This window comes from Cucurbita maxima, unplaced genomic scaffold (genome assembly GCF_002738345.1).
Source record: "Cucurbita maxima cultivar Rimu unplaced genomic scaffold, Cmax_1.0 Cma_Scf00014, whole genome shotgun sequence".
In the NCBI taxonomy this organism is placed as follows: Eukaryota; Viridiplantae; Streptophyta; class Magnoliopsida; order Cucurbitales; family Cucurbitaceae; genus Cucurbita; species Cucurbita maxima.
In genome coordinates, this window is record NW_019272030.1 from 2,074,894 (window position 1) to 2,099,644 (window position 24,751).

General features: G+C 35.8%; 2 protein-coding genes across 9 annotated transcripts in view; one reads left to right on the forward strand and one right to left on the reverse strand.

Moving 5' to 3' along the window:
• The window catches only part of LOC111489736 (ubinuclein-1-like), a 10,972-nt gene extending 8,263 nt beyond the window's left edge, over positions 1-2,709 (reverse strand). Inside the window, exons 1-4 of one of the 3 annotated variants that reach the window (XM_023138083.1) lie at positions 2,099-2,707; positions 983-1,069; positions 758-844; positions 582-658 (exon numbers count right to left, since the gene is read on the reverse strand). In XM_023138083.1, the coding sequence (XP_022993851.1) occupies positions 582-658; positions 758-844; positions 983-1,069; positions 2,099-2,359 (512 nt within the window). In that variant the 5' untranslated portion in view covers positions 2,360-2,707. Of the gene's footprint in view, positions 1-581; positions 659-757; positions 845-982; positions 1,070-2,098 lie in introns of all 3 variants that reach the window. The other 2 variants (XM_023138084.1, XM_023138085.1) reach the window with 2 other exon arrangements.
• Positions 2,710-4,815: 2,106 nt separating this feature from the next.
• On the forward strand, positions 4,816-24,751 carry LOC111489728 (histone-lysine N-methyltransferase ASHH2-like). 6 transcript variants are annotated; one of them, XM_023138072.1, is made up of 19 exons: positions 4,819-5,061; positions 5,207-7,873; positions 7,949-8,284; positions 8,430-8,631; positions 9,509-9,678; positions 9,878-9,966; positions 11,861-11,992; positions 12,139-12,255; positions 12,577-12,669; positions 13,146-13,223; positions 15,496-15,552; positions 17,035-17,854; positions 17,936-17,991; positions 18,342-18,421; positions 18,615-18,697; positions 18,837-18,916; positions 20,927-21,006; positions 22,609-22,654; positions 23,164-24,751. In XM_023138072.1, the coding sequence occupies exons 2-19, from the start codon at positions 5,458-5,460 to the stop codon at positions 24,412-24,414; spliced, it is 6,186 nt and encodes a 2,061-aa protein (XP_022993840.1). In that variant the 5' UTR covers positions 4,819-5,061; positions 5,207-5,457; the 3' UTR covers positions 24,415-24,751. The 6 variants fall into 6 exon arrangements, with proteins under 6 accessions (XP_022993839.1, XP_022993838.1, XP_022993836.1 ...); XM_023138069.1 differs by having other exon boundaries at positions 5,207-5,367; positions 5,458-8,284; XM_023138073.1 differs by having other exon boundaries at positions 4,821-5,061; positions 7,964-8,284.

The following is a 24,751-nucleotide window of genomic DNA, read 5'->3' on the forward strand; positions in this document are numbered from 1 at the left end:
TTTTTTTTTTTTTTTTTTTTTTTTTTTTTTTTTTTTTTTTTTTTTTTTTTTTTTTTTTTTTTTTTTTTTTTTTTTTTTTTTTTTTTTTTTTTTTTTTTTTTTTTTTTTTTTGTATTCTTTCATTTTTTTTCTCAATAAAAGTATTTTTATCAAAAAAATTGATGGTGGCAATCGTCCATACATATAAAAAACCATTTATACCAAGAACCTAGTTCATAATAACACATAGCTAGATAAAACATACTCATAAATTTCATTGTAGTTTCCTCCACTATCATATGAGATCAAACACCTATAGCATACCAACAACGAGAAGTACATACTCATACATAAGATTGAAAGGAACAACACATATCAAGTCCATAGTAACATTTTAACATAATAAAAGCATGGTAGGGATCGTAACTTTAAGCAGCCATAATAAATTTCACCGATGGAAGATCACAATGACGCAACATATCACCAACCTCTCGAGCAATAGAGAACCCAAAAGAATAGTTGACTTAACAACTTAACTAACATGAATACTGACAAATCGTAAAACTGAAGAGAAGGAAAAAGGTCAAAAGCCAGAAACTCACATACGCTCCAATTTCCCCCTATTAACGAAAAATCCATCATGTTTTATGGCCGAGTCATCAACTTCAAAATATTCATCCTGCAGACAAGTAGTCAACAATAGTCACCAAAAAATAAATTGTAATTTACATTGCAGAAAGGACAAATAAGACCACACGAGCAACAGAAAGAAACCAACCAACTCGGTATCATCAATGAATGAATCCTCTGTATCATACTGATCATCATATGGAATTAAATCTTCCTCGTCACTACTATCCTTACCCTACAAGATTTTAATTGCCCGGTTAGAAACCATGAAATTGAAATATCTCAAGATCCTTCTATTATTGAACGCAAAAGATGTATATCACCAATTAATTGAAAAACAAACACTAATAGTGTTAGGAAGAAACAAAAGTACCATATATAGGCGTTCAATCTTCTCAATAACAGCATTAAAACGATTTGGTGCCGTTGCATCTTTCATTTCTTCTTCAATTGGTTGTCCCTAATGGAAAATAGAAAGACAAGTACTTCAGGATTAATAGAACATTTTCTCTTCAGTTACTTTATGGACCGACCCCTAGATCCTGAATAAAATATAGCATTGGACATCTAAAAATAATGGATATGGACATTAACAAAACATACAGACAACATGAACTACACAAGCTCTAAACGTATCAAAATGTAGATAGGTCAACAGACCATTTTCTTTGATAGAAACAATAGGAGGAAAAGGGAAATACATATTGAAGATATACACGGCTACGAGCCCTTTTCTAGAGAAAGCACAGTAATAAAATGGGAACGGATGACACCTACAACACCTATGAGAACATTTAACATATATATGTGTTCTAGTATATATTGTAACACATGTTAATGATTTTCATGCTCCAGAATTTGCCTTTCAGTTATGACACTGTGTTTAAAATACATTATGAATGGAAAAACAGTTGAAATATAAAATACCTGTGAGCAAAATTTTGAAATATGCATAAATAATTAAATGGTCACGCTAATGATCATAGGTAACCCTAAAGCCGAGGAAAAGCCTATCAAATGAGCATCTCTTTTTTTTTTTTTCAATATAAATATATATTTTATATATATTGTTCAAGGCTCTTTGCATTAGCTCGGATAATTAACACTTTCTAGACACTGCATCAAACGACTTGAAGCTCATAGCATAGACCAACTCAAGTTCTACATCTCTTTTTTTTTTTCCATTTTCATGTGAAAAATGGACCCATTAAAGTTCTAACGCACTGCCCATCCAAAGTATTAAAGAAGTACTCTGGGCCACTTCAAGAATCTTACTTGAAGGATCATTCCCCATATTGTTTGGATACTTGAAGTTGTATCTACGCTTTCTCCCTAATAAAATTGCAAGGAATAAACTATCCAACTGAAGTATTAAATGATTGACACAATGCCAGAACCAAAACAGGCTTTTAAAAATTCCAATCACACTTTAACAAGAAATAAAACGCATTATACATATAATACATTTACAGTGAAACAAAATCCTCACCGGATCAATGGGGCACTCGACGGCAGGGTTGGGGTTGGCTGGAGGTTCAGGCACAGTGTTGAGTCCATTAACCTTGTTGGCGTCTTTGACAAGCTTCTTCCACGAAACTATGGTGGTTTCTCCAGGTCGGAGCTCCACAGTGAACATTTTCCGGTCCCCCGATTTTAGTAACGAAGAAGAAGCTCTCGACGTATCCCCGGAACCACCATTGACAGTGCGAGTTCCAACACCGGCGCCGCCGCTAAAAATTTCCTCGTCCATGGAATTTCAATGACCGTTCGACGAATTTAGGGTTGCTCAATGAGAAATTAAAGAACCGAACAGCTGGAAGCAAAAACGGAGGGACATAACCGTTTGTCGATGGAAACCAATTCGAATGAGAGGGAAATTGAGAGGCGGAAGAGAATTTCGACGGTGGTGTTCGTTAACTGCACATCGAACTGAGGCTTATAAATGTCTCGCTCTCTGTTGTTTTCTGGTTCGTTCTCAGAGAAGGTGTGAGACAATAGGCGGAGGGAGGGAAGGCGACGGACGGGTACTCGGCTGGTTAGGTCCGCACCCGAGTTCAAAGTTGCGCATTCTTTGTTTGAAAATATGAAATCCTTCAAGAACAGAGCATTCGGATTTATATGTATATTATATGTATGAATTAGTGCCCATTGTTTCCTAAAATGTCTAGAATTACGAAATATGTCTCATATTCTCTAGGGCAGGTGGGAGAACATGTTGGGTATAGAGTATGTCTTGTGGGAGATGGTTGAGATTTATGCCCTAAAGCCTCGTAATTAATTATTTAATTTTTAACCATAATTTTTATTATTTTATTTCTAATTTAATTGTTATATTGATATGAAATGTTATTAATGTAATCTTGAACATACATGGTTGGCACATAAAACAATCGTGTTCAAGTGATAACCTATAAAGTCTGTAGTATGTGAATAAGGTTGGGTGTTTGATATTATTCATTTTGAACCCAACCTTTTATAACTTTATTTTTTACCTCTACCAATTAATAATCAAATGCTACCCGTTATTATGAGAGGTTCTCCCTTTACTTTTTCCGATTTCATAGAATAATAATAGTTTTATATATTTAATGGTTTTAATCTACCAGACTTTTGATTGTTTGTGTTTCCATTGTCACGTACTTGTAATGCTACTAATGCTCGTGGAATGATCACCATGTGTTCGATTGTATAAGAGAACTGATGTTTACGTGAGTGAACACCGAGCTTTTTGATGCTAAGTTTTATTGTCAAACGTGCTCTTAAATATTTATACGGTAGAGCTCACTCATAAGGATTAAAATGTAATTTAACTTTTAGAAGTGGTGTGTTTTATTGTTGTAGATAATGTCAAAATGAACCAATTAGCATATAAGAGGGTAACCATACATGGAACCTTGCAATGATAAAGTTCGAGTCTCGATCTTTCTTTCATTTACATTCTTTTATTTTCGTATAGATAGACTCGTACAATTATTAGGTCAGTGATAATCTTTGAACACGTTATAGAGGAAATACATTCGTTTTTTTAAATTTAAATGTTTTCATTTGTGGGCACCACATTTTTAATGAATTGACGATTCCTTATTGAAAAACGATGCTTGAGATTCAATTTATCTACCTTTTAAAAATAAGATCGTTGGTCGTAAATGAGTGTTTAAGATGAAACGTAATTCCAATAGAGCTATCTCGAGATACAAACCAAGATTGGTTGTCGAGGTCTTCTATCAAGCAACCTATAGTGATTACTTTAAGACTCGTGTTGTTGTTTGACTCTTGAAAAAATTTCTTACCACACGTATTGACATGTAGGGTTAATGATGGAAGTATGAGATCAAACCATTAACTTTTAGAACAGGAATTAGTAGCTTATCAATTGATATCAACTCGAATTGACTAGAAGAAATCATACACAGTTTATATTATATCATATAATAATGAGGATTCAACCAACGACGACGATAGTGAGTCTGGTCAGGTGGTTTACTTGCTTCGAAGCTTAGCTAATCACCTCAAAAAGGCTCGTTGCCACATCTCGATGCAGAGTAATAATGTAGAGCTCACATAAGAGAAATTTGTTGTTTTTTTAATTCAACAATAGAATATCAAACCATCCATTTTTGATATAGCAAATCGAAAATATACGACAATAAAGAATTTGAGGGTATTTTTGTATTTTTAATTAATCCATGTGTTGACTGTTGACCAATCCTTTTCCATCTTTAATAGATTTAATTTATTTTCAATCCCCACTAAAATTTGTACGATATTTTAAAATATCTATCTAAAACCGTTTAGTAATAAGGCCGTTTAATGCTAACATTTTTAATTATCTTAATTTTTTTTAAAAAATAATGTGGGTAATGTAAAAAAAGAAAAATAATAATAATAAAAAATATGCCAAATATTACCTCTATATATAGATATTTAAAAAAAAAAATGTTAAACAATATGTAAAGATTCGTTCCTGGTCAATTGAATTAAAAAAAAATAAAAATAAAAATATAGAGATAATAATAATGATTAAAAAAATGATAAATTTAATTATTTAAAAAATAAAAGATAATATTAATAATTTGATATTAAAAAATATTGAACCCTAATATTTGTTTACACGAAATTTTGCTGGCCCGAATCTTTAGAAGTCATATGCAGCAGGAACCAGGAAGGGTGGTGATATTACGAAAATACCCCCAAGACGTAGGATCAGCGTGTAGGGTTAAACGGTCTCTACCGACTACCAATCAACACCAAATTCCTTCTCTCGGTTGGGAACTCTCTTTGTTAGAACTTAGAACAACGTTTATAAGGCGTAAACATCCCTCTTCGATTCTTTTTCTTTTTTCTTTTTCTCTCTCTCTCTCTTCGCAAACGGAATTCGTAGGAGCAGCAATTTGGACGCCATTGAAAAACTGCGCAAGTTCATCCGTTTACTCAATTTCGTCTTCCCCCCAGGTAATTTACCGTCTTTTTTTTTTTTTGATTCCTTCTGACTTTTCTGTTTCTTCTTGTTTTCGATTTTGGCAGAACTCTGTGTTTTCCGCCGCGGATGTTTCTGCATTGCATTGGAAATTCTGAAATTAGGGTTTTAATGATGCAGAGAGTCCGGCTAGTGTCATTTTTGGTGGGTTATCTGCTCGTTGGAATTCCTCTTGAATGCGATGAGACAGTATTCTTGTTTTCTCCGGTTGTAGATGTTGTGAGCTAGCAGAACTGGGATTTGATTGAAGAAGATTGGTATACGCCTTTTTCTTGTTTCGGGTTAGTCGCGTTTTTGTATGCTTCTATTTTGTTGCTGTATGCAAATTTTGAGTTATGGGTATCGATTGGTTTTCGTTATCGATAAGATAGATGGGATCATGTGATGACCCGGCTGTTATCGGAGAACCGGTTCGCGGCTCTATTACTCCGCTGTTCGGGTGCTCGAGTCAACCTCTTCCCAAGTATCAGTCACGCCAGGAGATGTCTTCCTTGCCATCCAATTCTAGTGACTGTCAGATGTCGGAACCAGATAGGGGACTTGGAGTGACTGCGACTAATATCTGCATGAATGCATCAGAGCCTGATACTGCAGGGGAGGATGGGACATTCAGAGGCTTCGAACATGCTGATACATTGCTATTGGATAAAAGGTTGGACTGTGATTCCGGCGATAGTGATCCCTGTTTAAATGAGGAGAACGAGGCTTGCAACGTGGAGAACAGAACATTGAAATTGGATATGAAAGAGTCTCAAGACGTTGATGATTTGGTTGATATTTTGGGCTGCAAAACTACCATGGAAATGATGTCTTTAGCTGGGTCATTAATGAATTCTGTTAAATCCGAAGGACTTGATCATAATAGTTGTATAATTGATGCTTCTGAAAAAGTTGAAAGCGGTGATATTGTAGAAAATGGTCCTCTTTTAGCACGGATAGGTACTTGTACAGACGACTTAAAATCTCCTCACATCTGTGAAATTGTTTCTAGTTCAGCTTCTGCCGATGGATTGTCAAGTGATTTCATACATCAAAAACAGCTGGAAAATGATGGCGCTGGTTGTTCGTTTTCAGAGGTTGCAGACAGGTTAACTGAGGCTTTGGTTGAAATAGATGCAGACATGTTGAATGAGATGTCCCCTTTACAGAGTGATCAAATACTGCCAACACATATGGGACGATCAGTTGCCAATTGTGAACAATATATTTGCCAGATGGATGGGAAAAGCTTAAGTGGTACCTCTGGAGAAACAGTTAATGAATTTGCTGATATGAACAGCAATCCTGAATTGTGCTTGCAAATGTTGCCTTCACAAGGCTGCGAGAGGATTAGGGAATGCTTGCAAGCTGATGATTCACCACTAACCATCCACTCTCCAGAGATTAATCGGTGTGATGAAAAGCATGACAGTAATTCCTTACCCAAGTACATTCCAGAAGTTGGGGACGACGATTTTGTTGTCTTGACTGATATTAATGGTGATGGTGGACAACATATAGTACCTGATATGGAAAATAACTGCAATCTGGAGGAAGCTAGTATTCAAGAGAACACCAACTGTGTTGAGCTACTTGCATCCCCCTTGCCTTCTCAGCCCTTTAATTCTGAAAAATATGAATTTTATGGGATGTTGATTGGAGCAGATATGCCAATAAAGGATAATTCATGCAGTGTCAGTGATCAAGACAACAATGACACAGAGAAAGTTGGCCGTGTTTCTGAAGTTAAATGTCCTGAAACAGTTCTCATGTCTTCTAAGAGGAGTGGCCGAAGGAGAATGTCAAGCCAAAAAAATGTGACAAAAAGGGCTTCCAGGAAAAGCAAAAAAATAGTGCCAGAACCGCTGATTTTTGACACAACAAGAAGAAGGAGAAGCTCTATATCTAGGCCAGCTCGTCCCTTGCCTTGGGGATCACTGGGCTTTATTATTCAGTCATTTGAAAAAATTGACGATGTTCTGGTAAATCAAAGCAAGAAGCAAGGAAATGAGAAATCTAAAGGTAATCAAGGAGGTACTAAGCGGAGTAAGAAACAGCCAAGTGAAAGTTCACATAGATCAAGAAAAGGGACCCAAGGAAAATGTGATACTTCAACTTCAACCAACCGTATTCGTTTGAAGGTTAAATTAGGGAAGAATGTGGGCCACAATTTTCTGAACATTGTGGTTCCTGAGATTGTTGATTCATCATTGTCTGCCAAGGGTATCAATTGCCATTATGGTAATGAATCATATTGGGAAGGTAATTTGGAATTTCCACCAAGTGTTGATGATCAAAAGCCTGAAGAGGGGCCTTTAAGAAAGATCTTCTGCTACAGCAAGAATCAGGGTAAAGAAGAGAAATGTCCTGATGCTTCTGTTGTGAATGAACAATGTGCTAATAATGATTCAAGTTGCACCGTCACTATAGACAAGTCATCTACAAAGCATGCAGATGATAATCTTTGTGTTTCCTCCCATTTGGTTGAGCCTGTAGAAAGGGCAAGTGATACCAGGTGTTTGGATCCTGGAACTTCACCTGATTCAGAAGTGATAAATTCGATGTTAGATATTCAAGTTGGAGCAATGCGTCAGGAGAAATTGCAGGACTCAGTGTTGCCATCTTTAGAAGATTTTGCTGCTTCTGGAAATGCTACCAGCAGTAAGAAAGGAAGGAAGAAGGAGAAACCCTGTCAGGCAGTTAGTTGTTCTGATGAAGCTGGCACAGGTGCTTCTGCTTGCAATAACAGGTCCAAGTCATCAAAGAAGCATGGAAGAAGACTGAACGTGGACAATCAACTTGGTTCTGGTGAGACATTTACTTACACTGATGCGAATGTTGTAAACTACTCTTTAACTGTTAAGGAATTGTCTATGGATCAAGTGCCTTTGTCAACAGAGATTGAACTTCCAGAAGAGGCTTTGAAAGCAGATGGCATTCTCGAAGATAAAGAATGTTACAGAACAGATGTTGGCAGTGTGTTTCCTGAATCAGAGAATTCAAAAACATTTCTACCTTCTCAATCTGCAGGGAAGAAACATCCCAAAGGTTCAAAATCTATTAAAACAAGCAAAGGCAAGTCCAAGGCTCCTGGCTCAAAAAACAAAATAAAGAATGCTTCTAAAGAGAGGGTTTACCGACGGAAGTCTTTTAATAAGAGTATCACGGAGGCTTTATGTGACCAAGTTGTGACTGAAACGGAAAGTCACCAAATAGTAGGTAATTTTACTTGCACTTGCAGATGCAATCCTTCTCCTTCTCTGAACATGATTGTTGGAGATCTTTATTTTCTGTTTTTGTGCTAGATTATTGCTGACGCATTGGAAAATTAAAATTTCTTTCTAATTCTATTTGAATGTTTTAGGAAATTACCTTGTAGATAAGCCCGAGAAAAGCAATGACATTATAGCATCCACAGTGGCAGTAAATTTGAATGTGGTACAGGGTGCTGTGAATGAGCAGTACATGCCTCCTCGCAATGCTTGGGTGCTCTGCGATGATTGTCATAAATGGCGACGCATACCAGCTTCTCTTGTGGATAGTTTAGGACATGCAAGTTGCACATGGTACACATTCATTAATCATATGCCACTTGAAGGGGAACCATGAGTTTTATGTCTTTTTTAAATTGTTTAAACGTTCTCTTTTTATACTCACAATATGCATTAGAATATTAGATTGGATTCTCATGCAGCATCTTTATAAGTCGACATTCTACTATACCATTTGTACACGAGCAAACTTAGGAATAGGGGGATTGGGATTGAAGAAAATTTAAATAAGTCTGGGTGTTGATAAGCAAATATGGGTTGGGAGTTGGGCAAATGCCAACTTTTTGTCTTATTAGGTTGCTTACTCTTTGAGCTACCCTCTATTTTTATGTAGTCTTTTTTTTTTCTTGTTGCAAAATGTATATAAATATACACCAATTTATTTTTTCCTGGAAATAGAATGTTCAGGGTATTACCTATTGACATAGTTCCTCTGTTTCTGGGATATTATTGAACTTATGAGAGAAGGACCACGTCAAACCATATGCCAGGCTGGTGCTAAATGGTCTTCCATGTTTTTCACTTCATCCTGTTTCCTTGATATTGTAAAAGTTTTCTAATTTAACTTCAATAAACCTCATGCTAAATGGTGTTCCATGTTGTTCATAATTTTTGAATAAGCTCTCTGCAAATTAATGCAGTTGAAATTGTTATTTTTTGGTATTCTCAAGTCTTTAGTTCATCAAATCTGTTTGCTTTTCACGCATTTTTTACTTTCCTTTTTCTAGAACCAATATTCTACAATGATTTTTTTTTTTGTAACTCCCTTGTATTGGGACATATTTTTCCCTTTTTCTTTTTGGTAATTTCCCAACATCAATGAAATTGTTTATTATCAGTACACACACAGATATATAGACACTTTTTAATTTATAGTTGTTTGTGTTTGAAGGACCTGTAAGGAAAATGTGGACAAAGCTTTTGCTGACTGCTCAATCCCACAAGAGAAGTCTAATGCAGAGATTAATGCAGAGTTGGAAATATCAGATGAATCTGGGGAAGAAAATGCTTCTAATAAAAGGCTAACTTATAGGGAATTAGATAGTTTTCATCCAACAACAGGTACTTGGATGTAGCTGGGGATGCCATTATAGTATTATGAAGTTCAGAATTAATTTACATTTTCCCTTGGGGAGTCCATCAATAATAATGATAATAATAATAGTAGTAGTAGTAGTAGTAATAGTAATAATAAATACTTTTGTAGTCCAGTATCCTGCAATTCTGATTGTCGAAATGTGACTCCTGTACTTGTTTGCAGTGACTGCTGTTCCTCAAGAGAACAAATTTACTTCCATTAGCAGCAATCACTTTTTGCACCGCAGTCGTAAAACTCAGACTATTGATGAGGTGCATTTTTCGAAATGATGTTTCATCTTGATAGATGATTTTTAAGATTTTTATGCATGTAATTCAAAGTAGGTTTAACTTGTATGTCCAAATTGATCTAGTGTATTAGTTAGGAAACTTGGGAATTCGAAGTTGGATGATTTCATATTCTTGTGCCTTCAATAATAGAAATTTTTGTTGTGTTCTCACGTTCTTGATTTTCCTGAGTGTTTTCTTTAGCTATGTTGCTTTGGCTAGTGTTCAACACCTAGCCTTTTTCCATACCATTATTTTTTTTTTTATTTGGAAGAGTTTGGGTTGTTTTTTCTAATTTATTTCATACAACCCTTCCATCAAATTGGGGTCACCTGTAAAGTTATTATTTTTTCCTTGAATAAAGAACTTGTCAACAAACTAGAAAGGGACAAGGTAGGAGATGTAGGATCTCCTTGTACTACTAAGAGCAATTTAGGAAAGACAGTTCAGTTAGTTTTAAAGAAAAAAGGAGTACAAAAGTCTTTTGATAGGTAACTTAATTTTGAAGCTAGGTAATAAGAGTATTATGAGTTCTAGAAAATCCCTGTAAACATCCTCGAAAGTCTCCTATTTCCTTCTAGCCGAAGGCGTCAGTCATTGCAATCCCTAGATTGGTTCACTAATCTTCTCCTTTCTCATAACACTGTGGGCGAGCAAATTCTACTGCTGAAGATCGCAAGTCTTTCCTGGATAGCACTAGCCCATACAAAAGTGATTTAGAACCTCCATTCAATATTGAACAGGTACCAAGGAGAACAAAAAGCTGACTTTTGATCCACAAATTTCCAGTACATGGGTAGCCTGCACCAGTGTGAGAGGGACAAGTGAAAACTTTTTCTTCTGAATTTTTTTTTCAGTTGATTTTTTCTCTGGAACTAAGAGCAGATAAAAGATTAACGAAGTTGGTTGATGGTTTCTTTTGTTTTCTATTGCTTTTGCACAGCTCTTTATCCTCTATGTGCCTTTGTTTTCGTAGTTCATATTTTTTAATTTGAAATTTCCTTTCTCATAAATTTCTACCAAGTAGAGGGTGCACGTATTGTTTTCTTGTAGGGAAGAATATTTGAAAATGGAACTTGTCACTGCAATGCAGTTAGATTTAGTAAGGCTGGGTACAATCTATATTATTCATTTGTTTTTTGATTAGACAGTCGAGAGTACATATATATATATATATATTTTTTTTTTTCTTTTTGATAAGAGACAATTTCATTGATGATTGAAATTTACAAAAGATGTATAATCCATGGTGTTTACAAAAGACCTTCCCAATTTGCAATGAGGGAACTATAACTATAGGAAGTACATATATTTTTTTTGATAAGTCAGTCTATAGTATATTGTACTTCACAAAGTTGATTTGAAAAGTTCAAGAAAGCAATTTGAAACTTTGACTGTGCTTGTGGTAGTAATATCTAGAGGAATGCTTAGTCACATAGAATGCACCGGAAATCTTCAACAAAACTTCAACTAATGACAAGCATGCAGTGTATGGAATTGATGTTCTAATGCACCTGAATCATGATCATGCTACTTTTTTAAGTTTTGTTGCTGATGCTGCTTCATCTGTTAGTCATATTATTGATATCTTAGATATCATTTTCTTTTCTTATAGGATGGGAATAAAATTAGCAATCTACTCTTTTGCTGGGATAAAAGTGTAATTTTGTTAGCTTTCTTGTTCAATTTTTTTGGCAAGGCAAATGTGTTTGGTCTGGTTTTAATATTTTATAGATCTTAGTCTTATCATAATTTGTCAGTGTTGGAAACCACCTTTTGAAGTTTAAGTGGCCAATTAGGTTACGAGATTGAATACGTCTAGGTCAATACTATATTGTCCTGATTTTATTTTTTTTTAATTTTCATAAATCTTAAACAGATAATGGTTTGTCATTGCAAACCAGCTTTGGATGGTCGATTAGGTTGTGGAGATGAATGCTTGAATCGAATGCTCAATATTGAATGCGTTCGAGGTACATGCCCTTGCGGGGACCTTTGTTCTAATCAACAGGTTTAGCAACTTTTTCTTAGAGCTCTAAATTTATCTCTCTTTTATTTATTATCTATTATTTTTTTAATTATTTTTGAAATCTTTTCTGTAAAGTAAATCGAGTCCTGATGAAGGGGTATATTTAATTTTTGAATGCATGGTTTCAGTTCCAGAAGCGCAAGTATGCTAAATTACAGTGGTTGCGATGCGGAAAGAAGGGTTATGGGCTACAGTCGGTTGAGGATATATCAAAAGGACAGTTTCTCATTGAGTATGTTGGAGAGGTAATTGTGAAGTATTATCCATAGTTCAAGACATTCTGTAGGATGGTCTACCATGATCTTTGGTTACTTTCCATGTATCCTGATAGTTGCATGTATATTTCTTGCTTTGTTTGTTATCTATCATGTTGATTGGATGTGCTGGTAAGAAACTATTATATTTGTAGGACCAATAATGTAATCTCCTTTATGAATTCACTCTTTCGGCTGAATTAAAAAATTGTGCAACAGTGTGAATATGTCCATGAATATGTGAAGCTCTAGGTTGAATTTGCATAAGATTCTGTATGATTGAACCAATGCTGAATTATTTGGTCGATACAGGTCCTTGACATGCATGCTTATGAGGCACGTCAAAAGGAGTATGCATTGAACGGTCATCGACATTTTTACTTCATGACACTAGATGGCAGTGAGGTTGAATCTTCATCTTCTTTTCTAATATCCTCTTGGTGTTATTATCTTGGATTGGAGGCCTTTTATTTTTAATCTAGTTTGGGCTAACCTCTTTCAATGGGCTGCTGTGTTTTTAATATGCCTTTCTGTATTCTTTCAATTTAAGCTTTATTTCTCTTTTGGCTCCCTCCCTTGCAATGTTTTAGATTCTTACTTGTTTAATTTCTTTCCCACCCCTTTGAAAAAGAAACAAAAAAGGAACATGTTGAAGGAATCTATTTTTTCCTACTACTGGACATCTTTTAAGTAATGCTTTAAGAATATAATTATGTCTTAATTACTGCAAGGTAAGAATGATTTTTATTCCTATACTGTCCTAGACCACTGAAGAGGAACTGATATGCAGGCCACTTCTCTTAATAGCGTCCTCTTCCCCTTCATTTCCCCATTGGTGAAAGTTATTTCAAGTCTGTAATCCGTCTATTTGTGTTTTACAGGTCATAGATGCATGTGGAAAGGGAAATTTGGGGCGTTTCATTAACCACAGTTGTGATCCAAATTGCCGCACAGAGAAGGTTTATACCTAATTCACTGAGCATTTTTGCACATTATTCTTATAAAAAATCATTGGAGCGTACTATTACATTTTCTTGGTAAAATGATGTCTTTGTTTTTTTTTTGGTAGTATTTTCACCCTATAAGTAGGTCTTAATGCTGCAGGGGCATATTAATGCCTTATGTGCTCCGAAGGTTTTGGCCCATCAGTTGAGGAAAGACTTTTGTAGCCTGATTACTGAGTGTCAATGGGGTTTTTATGGTGAAGAGATAGATTCCGGATCAATTTCTTATGATTAATGAGGCGATTGAGGATTGTAGGAGTTGTTAACATGAAGTTTTTTTAGTGTTATTTTTAAGATTGATTTTGAAAAAGCTTACAATTATGTAGATTGAGATTTCTTAGAGAAGGTGCTTTCGAAGAAAGGTTTTGGTTCCAAGTGGAGATTTTGGATTTATAGTTGCATAAACTATGCTTGGTATTCTATTATGGTGGATGGTAGGCCTGGAGGTAAGAGCTTTGCTTTCTGTGGACAAGGTGATTATCTTTCTCCATTACTTTTATTTTTTTATTGTCGATTGTGGACAACCTTAGTAGGATGGTCTCTTGGGGAATGGAGAAGGGTGTTTTTGAGGGGTTGAAGATGGGAAGGCATTGATAGGTTGTATCTCCTGCATCTTCGGTGGTCTGATGACATGATTTTTTTGCCCTGGTAGGGAAGATTCCTTCGTAAACATTATTCACTTTCAGTTGGTCTTTGATAGCATCTCTGGTTTAAAGATTAGTAAAGGTAAGTGTTCAATAATTAGTTTAAATTATGATTATACTAAGCTGGGTAATTGGGTTGTCGGGTGGTAGCTGTTCTTCTTATCTAGGTCTTCCCTTTTGAGGTAGGTGGACCCTCGATCTTGAGCAGAGTTCTGGCTTCCTTTTGTAATTTAGGATCTTCATGTGGATTATTAAGATTATAGAGAAGTTTATGAGAGACTTTTGAGTTAGGAGGAAGAAGGGTTCTCATTTGGTCAGTTGGAAGGTGCAACGAGACTGTTGGAACTTGGGTGTTTGGATATAGGTAATTTGAGATTGTACAATAACAATCTGTTGGTTTAGTGATTGTCCCTAATAAGAAAACCCCTCCAAAGACTTGCAGACCCAATAACAAATCTCCCTTTTGCCTGTACTAACAGAAAAATCCCGGAAGCACCACAACATCTTCCACCTCCCTACCTAGCAAGGGATGACAAAGAGAAGAAAAAGATACTCGAGAAAGACAAAACAGAAGCTACATAATGAAACCTCATAGAGGACAAGTGGTATTAATAAGGGAGGAAGGTACACAGCACAAGGGACTATTACCCACCCAATAATCTCCCAAAATAGGTATTCAAACCATTTTGCAAATTGAAATAAAAAAATAATAAAAAAGAGAAAAGGAAACCAGGAGAGCGAGCTGTCCAAGGACTCCTAAATGTGCCTTTTAACCTACGACCTAAAGCCCACTCACAATAGGATGAGGGCAATGATGAGACCTATCATATCAGTCTATTTTCCTATGACACTATCCTAACGGGCAGCTTAGATGTGTACCATATAATCTACACACAACCCATACGTGCGAGCATGGACTCACCAGTCAGTTCACACACCGCTGGCCCCTTTTCTTGTCGGGCGAGCCTGCTCTAGTAGCTCCTTATGATTAGTAACCGTCACGGCAACATTATGTGAAACATAATGATACTTCACCTGCTAGTGGTGTACGTGTCCATACCCTCGTGATGGAATAGGGGTATCCCCCAATGCATGAGCACACATAATGCATGAGGTTCCAATATTTTTCTGTTTTCAACATCCTCATCCTATTTTTCCGTTTTTTTGTTGAGGGGTCCTAGCTATGAGTAGTCCATTCTCTAGAAGAGGTTTTGGTTGTGAAGGAGCCCTAGCTCTAAGTAGTCCATTCTCTAGAATCCCTCCAATCATAAAGATTACTAGACGACCAGCAATCCATCGAAGAAATTTATTTTGAAAACTTATGGTTGTTTCATCTGTTGTGTATTTACTTTGCATGTCAACCAACGTTGATTGTTAACATTTGTTTGAGATTTTTAATAATTCTGTGTTGACCAGGTTAGTTCCTACTTTCTATCGCAATGGGGACTTTTATTTTTCAAAATTTTACTGCCAGTAAAAGCAGTACTAACAACTTAAACATTAAATTTCAGAGAGTTATGAGAGAATTTACGATTTTTTAGTTCTCTCTTCTTTTTATTCTTATTTTCTTGGCTTTGGAACAGTGGATGGTGAATGGAGAAATCTGCATTGGGCTCTTTGCACTAAGGGATATTAAGAAGGTATATTTACTGTTTCCTTTTGCTACCTTCGTTTTCATATATTTACTGTTTACTGACTCATGGATATTCATTCTGTTAACTGAATCATTAACAGAATGAATATCCATGTGATATGATTTGGAGGACTTTTGGTTGATAGTAACGGCATCATTTTAAATGAGAAGAGTAGGGACCGTGTGGTGGTTGTTGATAAAGTTGGGTTTGATGCTTCTTTTTATTTTATTTATTTTTTATTATAAGTATAACACTTAGTAATGCTCTAATTGGAGCGTGTTCTTTTAAGCTTCTAGGGTTGGAATTTGGTTGCCTCTTCTGTAAGACATTTTACTACGTCAATGGGAAGGAGTGTGCATGTGTTTTTCTTAATCTTTAAAAGATAAGTAGCTTTTGACTCAATGGTAGAAACTAATTCTGTAACCTCCAACTGTTTAGGGCTCTTGAAATGCCATTATTGGATGGTTTATTTATTTACCATTTTTCTATCAATTCCTGCAGTTGAAATTACACTGATAAAACATTTTTGTCGCTCTCTTGTTATAAAGTATATGCCTCTTTCCACAGCCATAGTTTCAGTGTTCTTTGGGATGAAAAAACATCGTGATGAAAAATTGGCATCAGATTACACTATATCTGCTTGTTTTTCAAAAAGTGAATTGAAGCCGGGCTGTAAACAAATTAGTTTCGGCGACATTATTCACAGAAGCAAGATCATGTGATCCATAACTTTTTATAGTTCTCTTTTGATATTGAAAGTCGAGTCTCGCGTAGAATATCTTTTTCACTTGATCCTGTAATTATCAGTATGGATGAATGAAACTTAACAACCTTGATGTTTCCATCCTTATCTTTGATATATTTTCTTTAAATTTATCCTTCCCTTGAATGTTTTCCCCAAATTTTTTGGTTGATTTGGACATTTGTGCATTTATTGTTCAAAACTCGATATCTGATACTTTGGTATCTTTTTGGTCAGTAACGGTCTTTTTTCTTTTCATTTCTTGTTTTCTTCCCATTTCTTTTGTCTATGTAAACAAATTTTAATAAGAATATAGGCGTACATTTCTTCTATATATATATATATATAAGAAACAAAGGCGTATATTCCTCAAAAGATGGTAAAAGAACAACCTAGAGGCGCAGGGTAGAGATAACTCCGAAGTTTAATAAGAATAAATAGAATGTTTTAAAATTGGCATCACTTATTCAAGACAATAGTTGGTAAGTTTCTTTCATCTGAACCATAGTTATAAATTAAGGAATACACTTATTTAGCGGTCACATGCATTTCTTTGGTAGTTAACAATCTTGCTTGGCTGTGACAGATATGTTTTGAGTTCCAAACCTTTTCTTGCGTGCTTCTTTATTTACTGAAGAGTACTCTTTCTTTTTATGTCAATTTTGTCAATGCTTAATCAATTTCTTGTTTGAGTGCCTTATACATTAGCAAGAAGTCATATCCTCTCCATTTCTTTACTTTTTCAGGGTGAAGAGGTGACATTTGACTACAATTATGTAAGGGTATTTGGGGCTGCTGCAAAAAAATGTTACTGTGGTTCTTTCCAATGTCGAGGTTACATAGGTGGAGACCCCCTCAATTCTGAGGTCATTATTCAAAGTGATTCAGATGAAGAATTTCCAGAACCAGTGATGCTTCGTCCAGATGGTAGAAGTTGGAATAATAACTTGCCAACTACAGTTAGTTTGTTGGATGGTGTTAAAAAGCAACCCTCAGAGCATATAAAAGGGGTTAGGGATAAGAAAGATCAACCTAGCAGAACTTCTGTCGAATCTAAGATTTCAGATGAAAAAGAGGATACTCTTAAGCTTTCTGCCTCGAAGATTTCAGAAGCAAAAGAGGATCCTCTTAACCTTTCTGCCTCTACAATTTCACCATTGCACAGTTCGTTGGAATTTGAAGACTCAAAGGTAGCATCACCTACTCCACTGGCTGATATTACCCATCAGACTGAAGATGTGACGAGCCAACCTGTGTTTGTGGATCAGCCAGAAATATCTCCTGGTGACAATAATTCTGACAAAAATACATGCTCTATTGAGCAGGAGGCAAAGTTATCAGTTGCTGACATTGATGCTCGTAAGAAGTCTAAGCTGGTTGCTATTGAAGATAAGAAAGTATATATAAAGTCGCATCTTCGGATGAAAACATCGCGTAAACCAGGTTCCATCAAGAAAGGAAAAGTTAGCTCTGTAGAAAAAGTTCAAATAGCTAACAGGCCCCAGATTTCCTCTGTAAAGCCCAAGCGATTGGTAGATGGTTCTCCTGGTAACCGCTTTGAAGCAGGTTAGTCATATTTGGAATACTAGCTGTAGCTTAAATAGCCACGACGTGCTTATTAATGGTTAATGGTATTTAATGCTTCAGTTGAGGAGAAGCTTAATGAACTCCTGGATGCTGAAGGGGGAATTAGCAAAAGAAAAGTGAGTCGTCATAACTTTCCGCATGTTGACTTGTGAATTTTCTGCTATTCTATCGGTTTTATTTGCTGGTGGCAATGAATGGTTAATGCACTCTTTTATGCTTTACCATCAGCTGCTTAGTCTTCATATAATTTTTCTGTGTTTTTTTTCTTCATGGATCAGAGTATTGGTTTCTGTTGATGTAGCATATTCTTCTGTACTTTTGTTCTTTCTTTATAAAAAGGTGGTCTTTTTACTCAAACCCAAAGGAAAAAAAAAAAGTGGATTTGCATCTGCTGCAGTGTGCTCATTTTTCGTTCAGAGATTTTGCAGTGTTCACGTACTCATAAGCTTTTTTCTTCCTCTAACAGGACGCCCCTAAAGGATACTTAAAGCTTCTTCTCCTGACTGCTGCATCAGGTGCAAGTGCCAGCGGTGAAGCAATCCAGAGGTTGCCTCAAATTATTAATATATTTTTTGATGTTCCAAATTATGAACAGTCGTTTATGTTATGCATCTGATAGTATTAAATGAAGCCATTCAGAGGTTGCCTTAAATTATTATTATATTTTTTATGTTCCAAATTATGAACAGTGATTTATGTTATGTATCTGATAGTATTGAATGCTTTTTTTTTTTTACAGCAATCGAGATCTTTCAATGATCCTTGATGCTCTTTTGAAGACAAAGTCACGAGTAGTACTGACTGACATAATGAACAAAAACGGTAGAGTTTCCCCCAGTTTATTGTTATTTTTCATTTTCTATTTTTGTGGTCTTTGAGTATAATTTCTGTTGCCTTCTTGTCGTACTATTAGGTTTATAGAATATCATAAACTGATTATGCACCTCTTTTTTGCTCTCAGGTTTGCGGATGCTGCATAACATAATGAAGCAATATAGAAGTGACTTCAAAAAGATACCGATTCTTCGGAAGCTTTTGAAGGTAGTACATTTGATGGCAATTGCAATATTCTTTTCTGAGTTTGGGAAGGAACTTCCTAGTTCAATATTTTTATATATATATGATTATTTCCTTATCTTCATAACGTGTCTAATGAACAGCGCAGCAAAATATTTGTTCAATTGCTCCTCTTTTAACTAAGAATAAACAAGGTTCAGTATGTAATTATCGAAGAAACTGAATTTTAGTATGAAAACAACTTGCGATTATATTGAAAGTGAATTATTACAAACGGTTGTTTCAAAATGATTGAGGTGGTAAATGCCAACCTTTTTGGCTTTGTATAGGGAGAGGGAATAGGAAAATGTGGTACGGATTTCAATCTCTGGCCAGACTTGGTGATGAAAGTATAGTTTTATAAAGCACCAATGCAATATGTTCATATTTTTAATCTTTACGAAAAAGTTTTAAGTTTTTGATATCGCAACCAAAAATATATCTTATTTATTTAATATATTACTCTGTAGCGTATTAGGAGGAATGTTGTTTCCTCTGTGTAGCATTTTTACCTTTTCCAAGTTAGGTATACTCATAGGGCAAGCACATCCTTGAGGTAGGGAGGGAGTATGGCTTTTCCCTTTTCTTTCCTTGATCTAGTCATTGATGCACTTGCTGGACTTGCTTGAGAAGGATATACTATCCATTGCCCTCAAAGGTCCTGACATGGGTATGACCGGGTCAAAATTAGCTTTTGCCCTTTCTTTCTTTAATCTAGTCCTTGATGCGCTTGGTGGACTTGCTTGAGAAGGATATACTATCTTTCCCTCAAAGGTCCGGACATAGGTATGACAGGGTCAAAATTAACCATTTGCAGCTTGTTGATGACAATCTTATACTTGGAGCCTATGAAGATAAAGAGTACGTCAATATTTTTGGATCGTAGAAGTTTTTAAAGCTGTAGTTTTTTCTAGGAGTATGGAACTGCTTCTGGTTTTAGGTTGGATTATTGGCTCGGGGTTTTTTTTTAGCATGCTTGTCCTTTTTGACATTATTTACAATATTTGGTTGTCCTTTTTGACATTATTTACAATATTTGGTTGGGAAGGAAGAAAATTTTTTAGGATGTTGATCGTCTGGATACAAACATTTACACCAGTACAAAGCTGTGAAAGAACCGAATATAAGAAACTATTGAGGGAATTTGTGGATTCGATGAGATTTTTTCTCAGATCAGTTTTCCCCGGATGTTATGGATATTGACTGGGAACCATCCAAACACTTTGGACCATCCCAATACTTCTAACATGAAGGTTTAGTAGTTGAAGGCAAAATGACAGAAAATTAAGAGATGGATAAGAAATGCTGAGGCATTCTTTTTGTTGGAGATGGTCACCGGTGCTGATACCTCTACGGCTAAGGTCCCTTAGAAAATTTTGATTTTTTTTTGGGGTGGGGGTTGGGGGAAGAGCATCCTAAATTCTGTCGTATTGAGGTTTACGTTCAGTACAAAAAAAAAAAAAAAAAAAAAAAAACATAATATTTTGAATTTTAATATTTCCACGTATTTATTGGTAATATAATGTACGGAATTAATGAGAAATATAGAACGATCTGGGGGAGGATATTTGATATTATTATATTTATCTATTTTTTTAAAAGAAAAAAAAAAAACAAAGTGGGACCCACTCCCTGAAAATTATATTAATAATTTATTTATAATATTAATATTAATAATAAATAATATAATAATATAATAAAGGTTTCTCTGCGCTCGCTATTCCCTCCATCTCCAGTTTCCCNCTGACTAAAATGATCAGATTTTGCAGGATTGCATTGAATTTGGAGTTAAATGACTTATCTGATATATCAAATTTAAAAGTCTATATTACTAAATTTTGTATTTTCTTTTCTTTTCTCCTAAACATCCAAACACAAAAATTTAATTAGGTTCATTTAAAAAAAAATTGTTCCAAACAGTTATTTATCTTTAAATCATTTATTGAAATTTTTTTGATTCCAAACGGAGGATTTAATAATCAAACTCTTCTGCAGGTCCTAGAATACTTGGTTATGAGAGAGATACTCACCTCAGAGCATATTAATGGAGGTCCTCCTTGCCCTGGAATGGAAAGGTTAGATATTGTGATGCTTAATTTCAAACTGTCATTTCCTAGTCATTATGCAGATAGCGGTGAACCATGTGGTAGTTTAAATTTGTTGAGATGCGCTAATGAAGACTTCAGTTTCTTCATGATGTCTACTTTTTCTTTGCCTTTTAAAGTTTTTAATAAAGGACGTTAATCATGAAGATATTATCGAACGTATTAATATTTTTTTAAGATGAGAATTAAAATACTCTAAAGATGAAGAATACAGGAGATCAGAATTCCTGATCTGTCACCTAGGCACTCATATAAAAGCACTCCAATTGTTACCAATAGCTTAGGAGGGCATTTACACGAAGGTGTACAGTAAAAACTTTATCTGAAGCTTAACCATTCACTCTTTCCAATTAAAATATTTATCTACTAAAGGTTCTTGGAATGTTCTATTCCTTTCAAACCAAAGTTCTGAAGGAGAACTTTTATAGCGTTGGTACCTCAAATCCTCTTTTTCTCGTTGAAAGATACCTGAGGACTCGATCCACCAACTATCTGAAATGTTGGGAAGCAGGGCCAATGTAGTGACCAAGACTACCTTTTTCTGATCATCATGGCAATTTTTCCCGTTGCCCGGCACACAAAATTCAAGTGACTCATTTATTCGGGGTTCCTGTTTGGAGAAGAATGGCCTCAGGCTTTGCTTCTTCTTGTGGCTCATTTATCCTTACCGATCCAAAAAGAACTTGATCATTCGAGAAATTCTTTAATCTGAATTCCGAATGCGACACTTCCCCTGGATCAACTAGTTGTCTTGTTTTCTATAGCTTGAACCGTGATCGTCTGGGCCTCCTTCCGACAAAAATACTGGCTGCGTGAACATTGTAAGACATTGAACCGTTTTACTCCTGTGAACACTGATCATTGGTGGCATATTAATGGAGAAGGTAATAGCCGAAATATGATTCATTTAGGCTAGAGCGCCCAAATCCACTATATATATTACATGGGTTTACCAAGATCTTTGAAAGCATTCAGCTCTCAAATCATTTTGTAGGAGCATGGTGACAAGAGGACTGGTTATTACAGGGATTAGATCAATCAACCCCCCAAACCAACTTTCTTTTTTGACAAAATCAAATGAAAGGTGGCTTGAATGGGAAAACTTGATCTATTGTTTTCTTTGATCATTCTAGAAAAGCACCATTGAGAATATCAAAGAGTTTGGGCAGTGAAGGCCACCACTTGAGACAGATTTACAATTAAAGAAGATATGATCCACTGTCTCATTACATTTTTTGCACAAAATGCACCAGCTAGGAGAAATTGGGATATTAGGTTGACGTTTCAGCTATTCAATTGAGTGAATTCCTCTATAGCATAGAGACAAATGAAAAAATTGATTCTCTTAGGAGCTTATGATTTCCAGATTAATCGCAAATGAGAAAAATTTATAAGTGATATACCCCATTATCCATTTTTTTTCCATGCTTTTGGAGCTTTATAAACAATTTCCAATCCACTCTTTAATTGGTCTCTTCAAGATCAACTTTGATTGCTCAACTTTCTTTTTCTTTTCCTCCACTTCCTTTGCAATTAGATTGATCTTAGAAAATTTGCTTCCTTTTTATGCAGCTTAAGGGACTCTTTACTGTCGCTGACAGAGCATGATGACAAACAGGTATCATTTACAAATTATTAGAGTATTGATTGACCTATTCCGTAAAGAGCATTATTGCAAAAAGTAGTAGAGTATAAGAACTTTAACTACAAATGAAAGTTCAATATAAAAATATATATCTGGTTCTGTAAAAGGGCTTCCCATAGCTTGACTATATTAAAGAGTGAAATCACAAAAGGGCAATAAGACATTTGTCTTCAAATGAATGATCTATGCAAATGTCACTCAATCACGGTTCAGATGTTCTATTTGCAATGTATCAAGAAAAGAGTAATTACGTTAAGACCTCCAGTATACTCAAAGATGGTAAAAATGATCTTTATTTCAAGTGTGCTGCATCTAGACAATTTTCTAAAGAACGCCACTAATACTCTTTATTGAAAATGTCCAAAAACATTCAAATATAATTCACGATCCTTTTTCTTTAAAATGGTAAGTCTTAGCGAGGTATTATGTCTGGCCAAAAGCTATCAAAGTTCAGTTTTAATTGGTTAAGCATGGATGTGTAGGTACATCAAATTGCTCGAAGTTTTCGGGACAGATGGTTCCCCAGACATACCAGAAAATTTGTTTACTCTGAGAGGGAGGATGGAAGATTGGAAGTTTACAGGGGTTCAAACTGCAGTAGGTTTACAGCATCACACAGTTATCGGCGTGATCAGGATTCCAGACCCACAGATGCAATTGATTGTGTGAAACAGTCACTGTCTACATCTCTGCCAGATGCTCATCCTGCAGAGGTCTGTTCTATGGCTTCCACAGCTGGTCACTCATTGAATGGACAAAAAGTCTGTAAGCGTAAGAGTCGATGGGATCAGCCTGCAGACACAAGCCTAGATCTGAGATCCAAGGAGCAGAAGCTTGAATCAAAATCTGTGCAGCAATTCAATTCCAGCCAATTAAGTAGTGTTGGAGTGGTGTCAATGCTGATAGACAAGGTAAACAGTGATGATAAGGATTTCTCCCTCTCTGATTCTGTTGGAGTACGTGGTAGCCAAGACGAAGATATTAGAGCAGACAGTGCAGTGCAGAACATCCCTGAAGATATTCCTCCTGGATTTTTTCCCTTCAGTCTCCCCGTGGCTTCTTCAAGTGCTTTTTCAACAGTTTTAGATCCTCCCCGACAGAGTATTGGCAAATTGAGTTGTGCTTTTTCCACGGTTGGGTACCCGCAGGAAAAATTTATTTCTTGCTTGCCTGTGTCCTATGGAATTCCGTTTTCTATTGTTGAGCAATGTGGAACGTCCTGTGCAGAGAATCTGGAGTGTTGGGATGTTGCTCCTGGAATGCCTTTTCATCCTTTTCCACCCCTGCCACCATATCCCCGAGGTAAGCGAGGCCTGCCTACATCTGCCTGTGGTACTGCAGTTAGACAATCTTCTCAAGAAATGCAGGTCAACTGCCATGATTCTCGAACTTCTTTCTCAGAAGAAACCCCCCCTAGTACAAGTACTAATTACCAACAGGATTTATGCAATCTATCAAACATCCAACAAACATCGAAACGAGCAAAGGAATCATCATATGACTTGGGAAGAAAGTACTTTAGGCAGGAAAAGTGGCGTAATACAAAATTTGGCCCCCCGAGAACGGATCAGTGGGGATACCAGGGGAACTTCAGAAGTGGGGTGAGCACTCTAGGTGATGACAATATACCCAACGAAGGGATAAGGCCATATTGCTCAGATGAAGCAAGCGGTAGAGTGGATAAAGCTAATGATGATTTTTATCAGCATTTGCAGAACCAAAATCAGCGTTGAGTCGTAGGAAACTCTTGATCTACTGAAATTTCAATAGAATCCAATGTATTCTCAGTTCTTTTTCTTACTTAGGGTTGATACTACTCAATGGAAGGTTTCTTCAACTTCAGTATGGTAGTGCTCTTACTCCAGCATTAGTAGTACTATGCATGAGGTTGATCTTTGCTTCCATCAGCATATGAGGTTTTGGATCTTTATCCATCAATCAACACCTCAAATAGGTAGGCATTCTTATTTGTAAATCATTTTCTCACTAAAATTAAATTGTGACGTGCAATGGTTAAAGATCCCGAAAAAAATAAAATCTTAATTGATTCTTGCTGTCATTTGCCTTTTA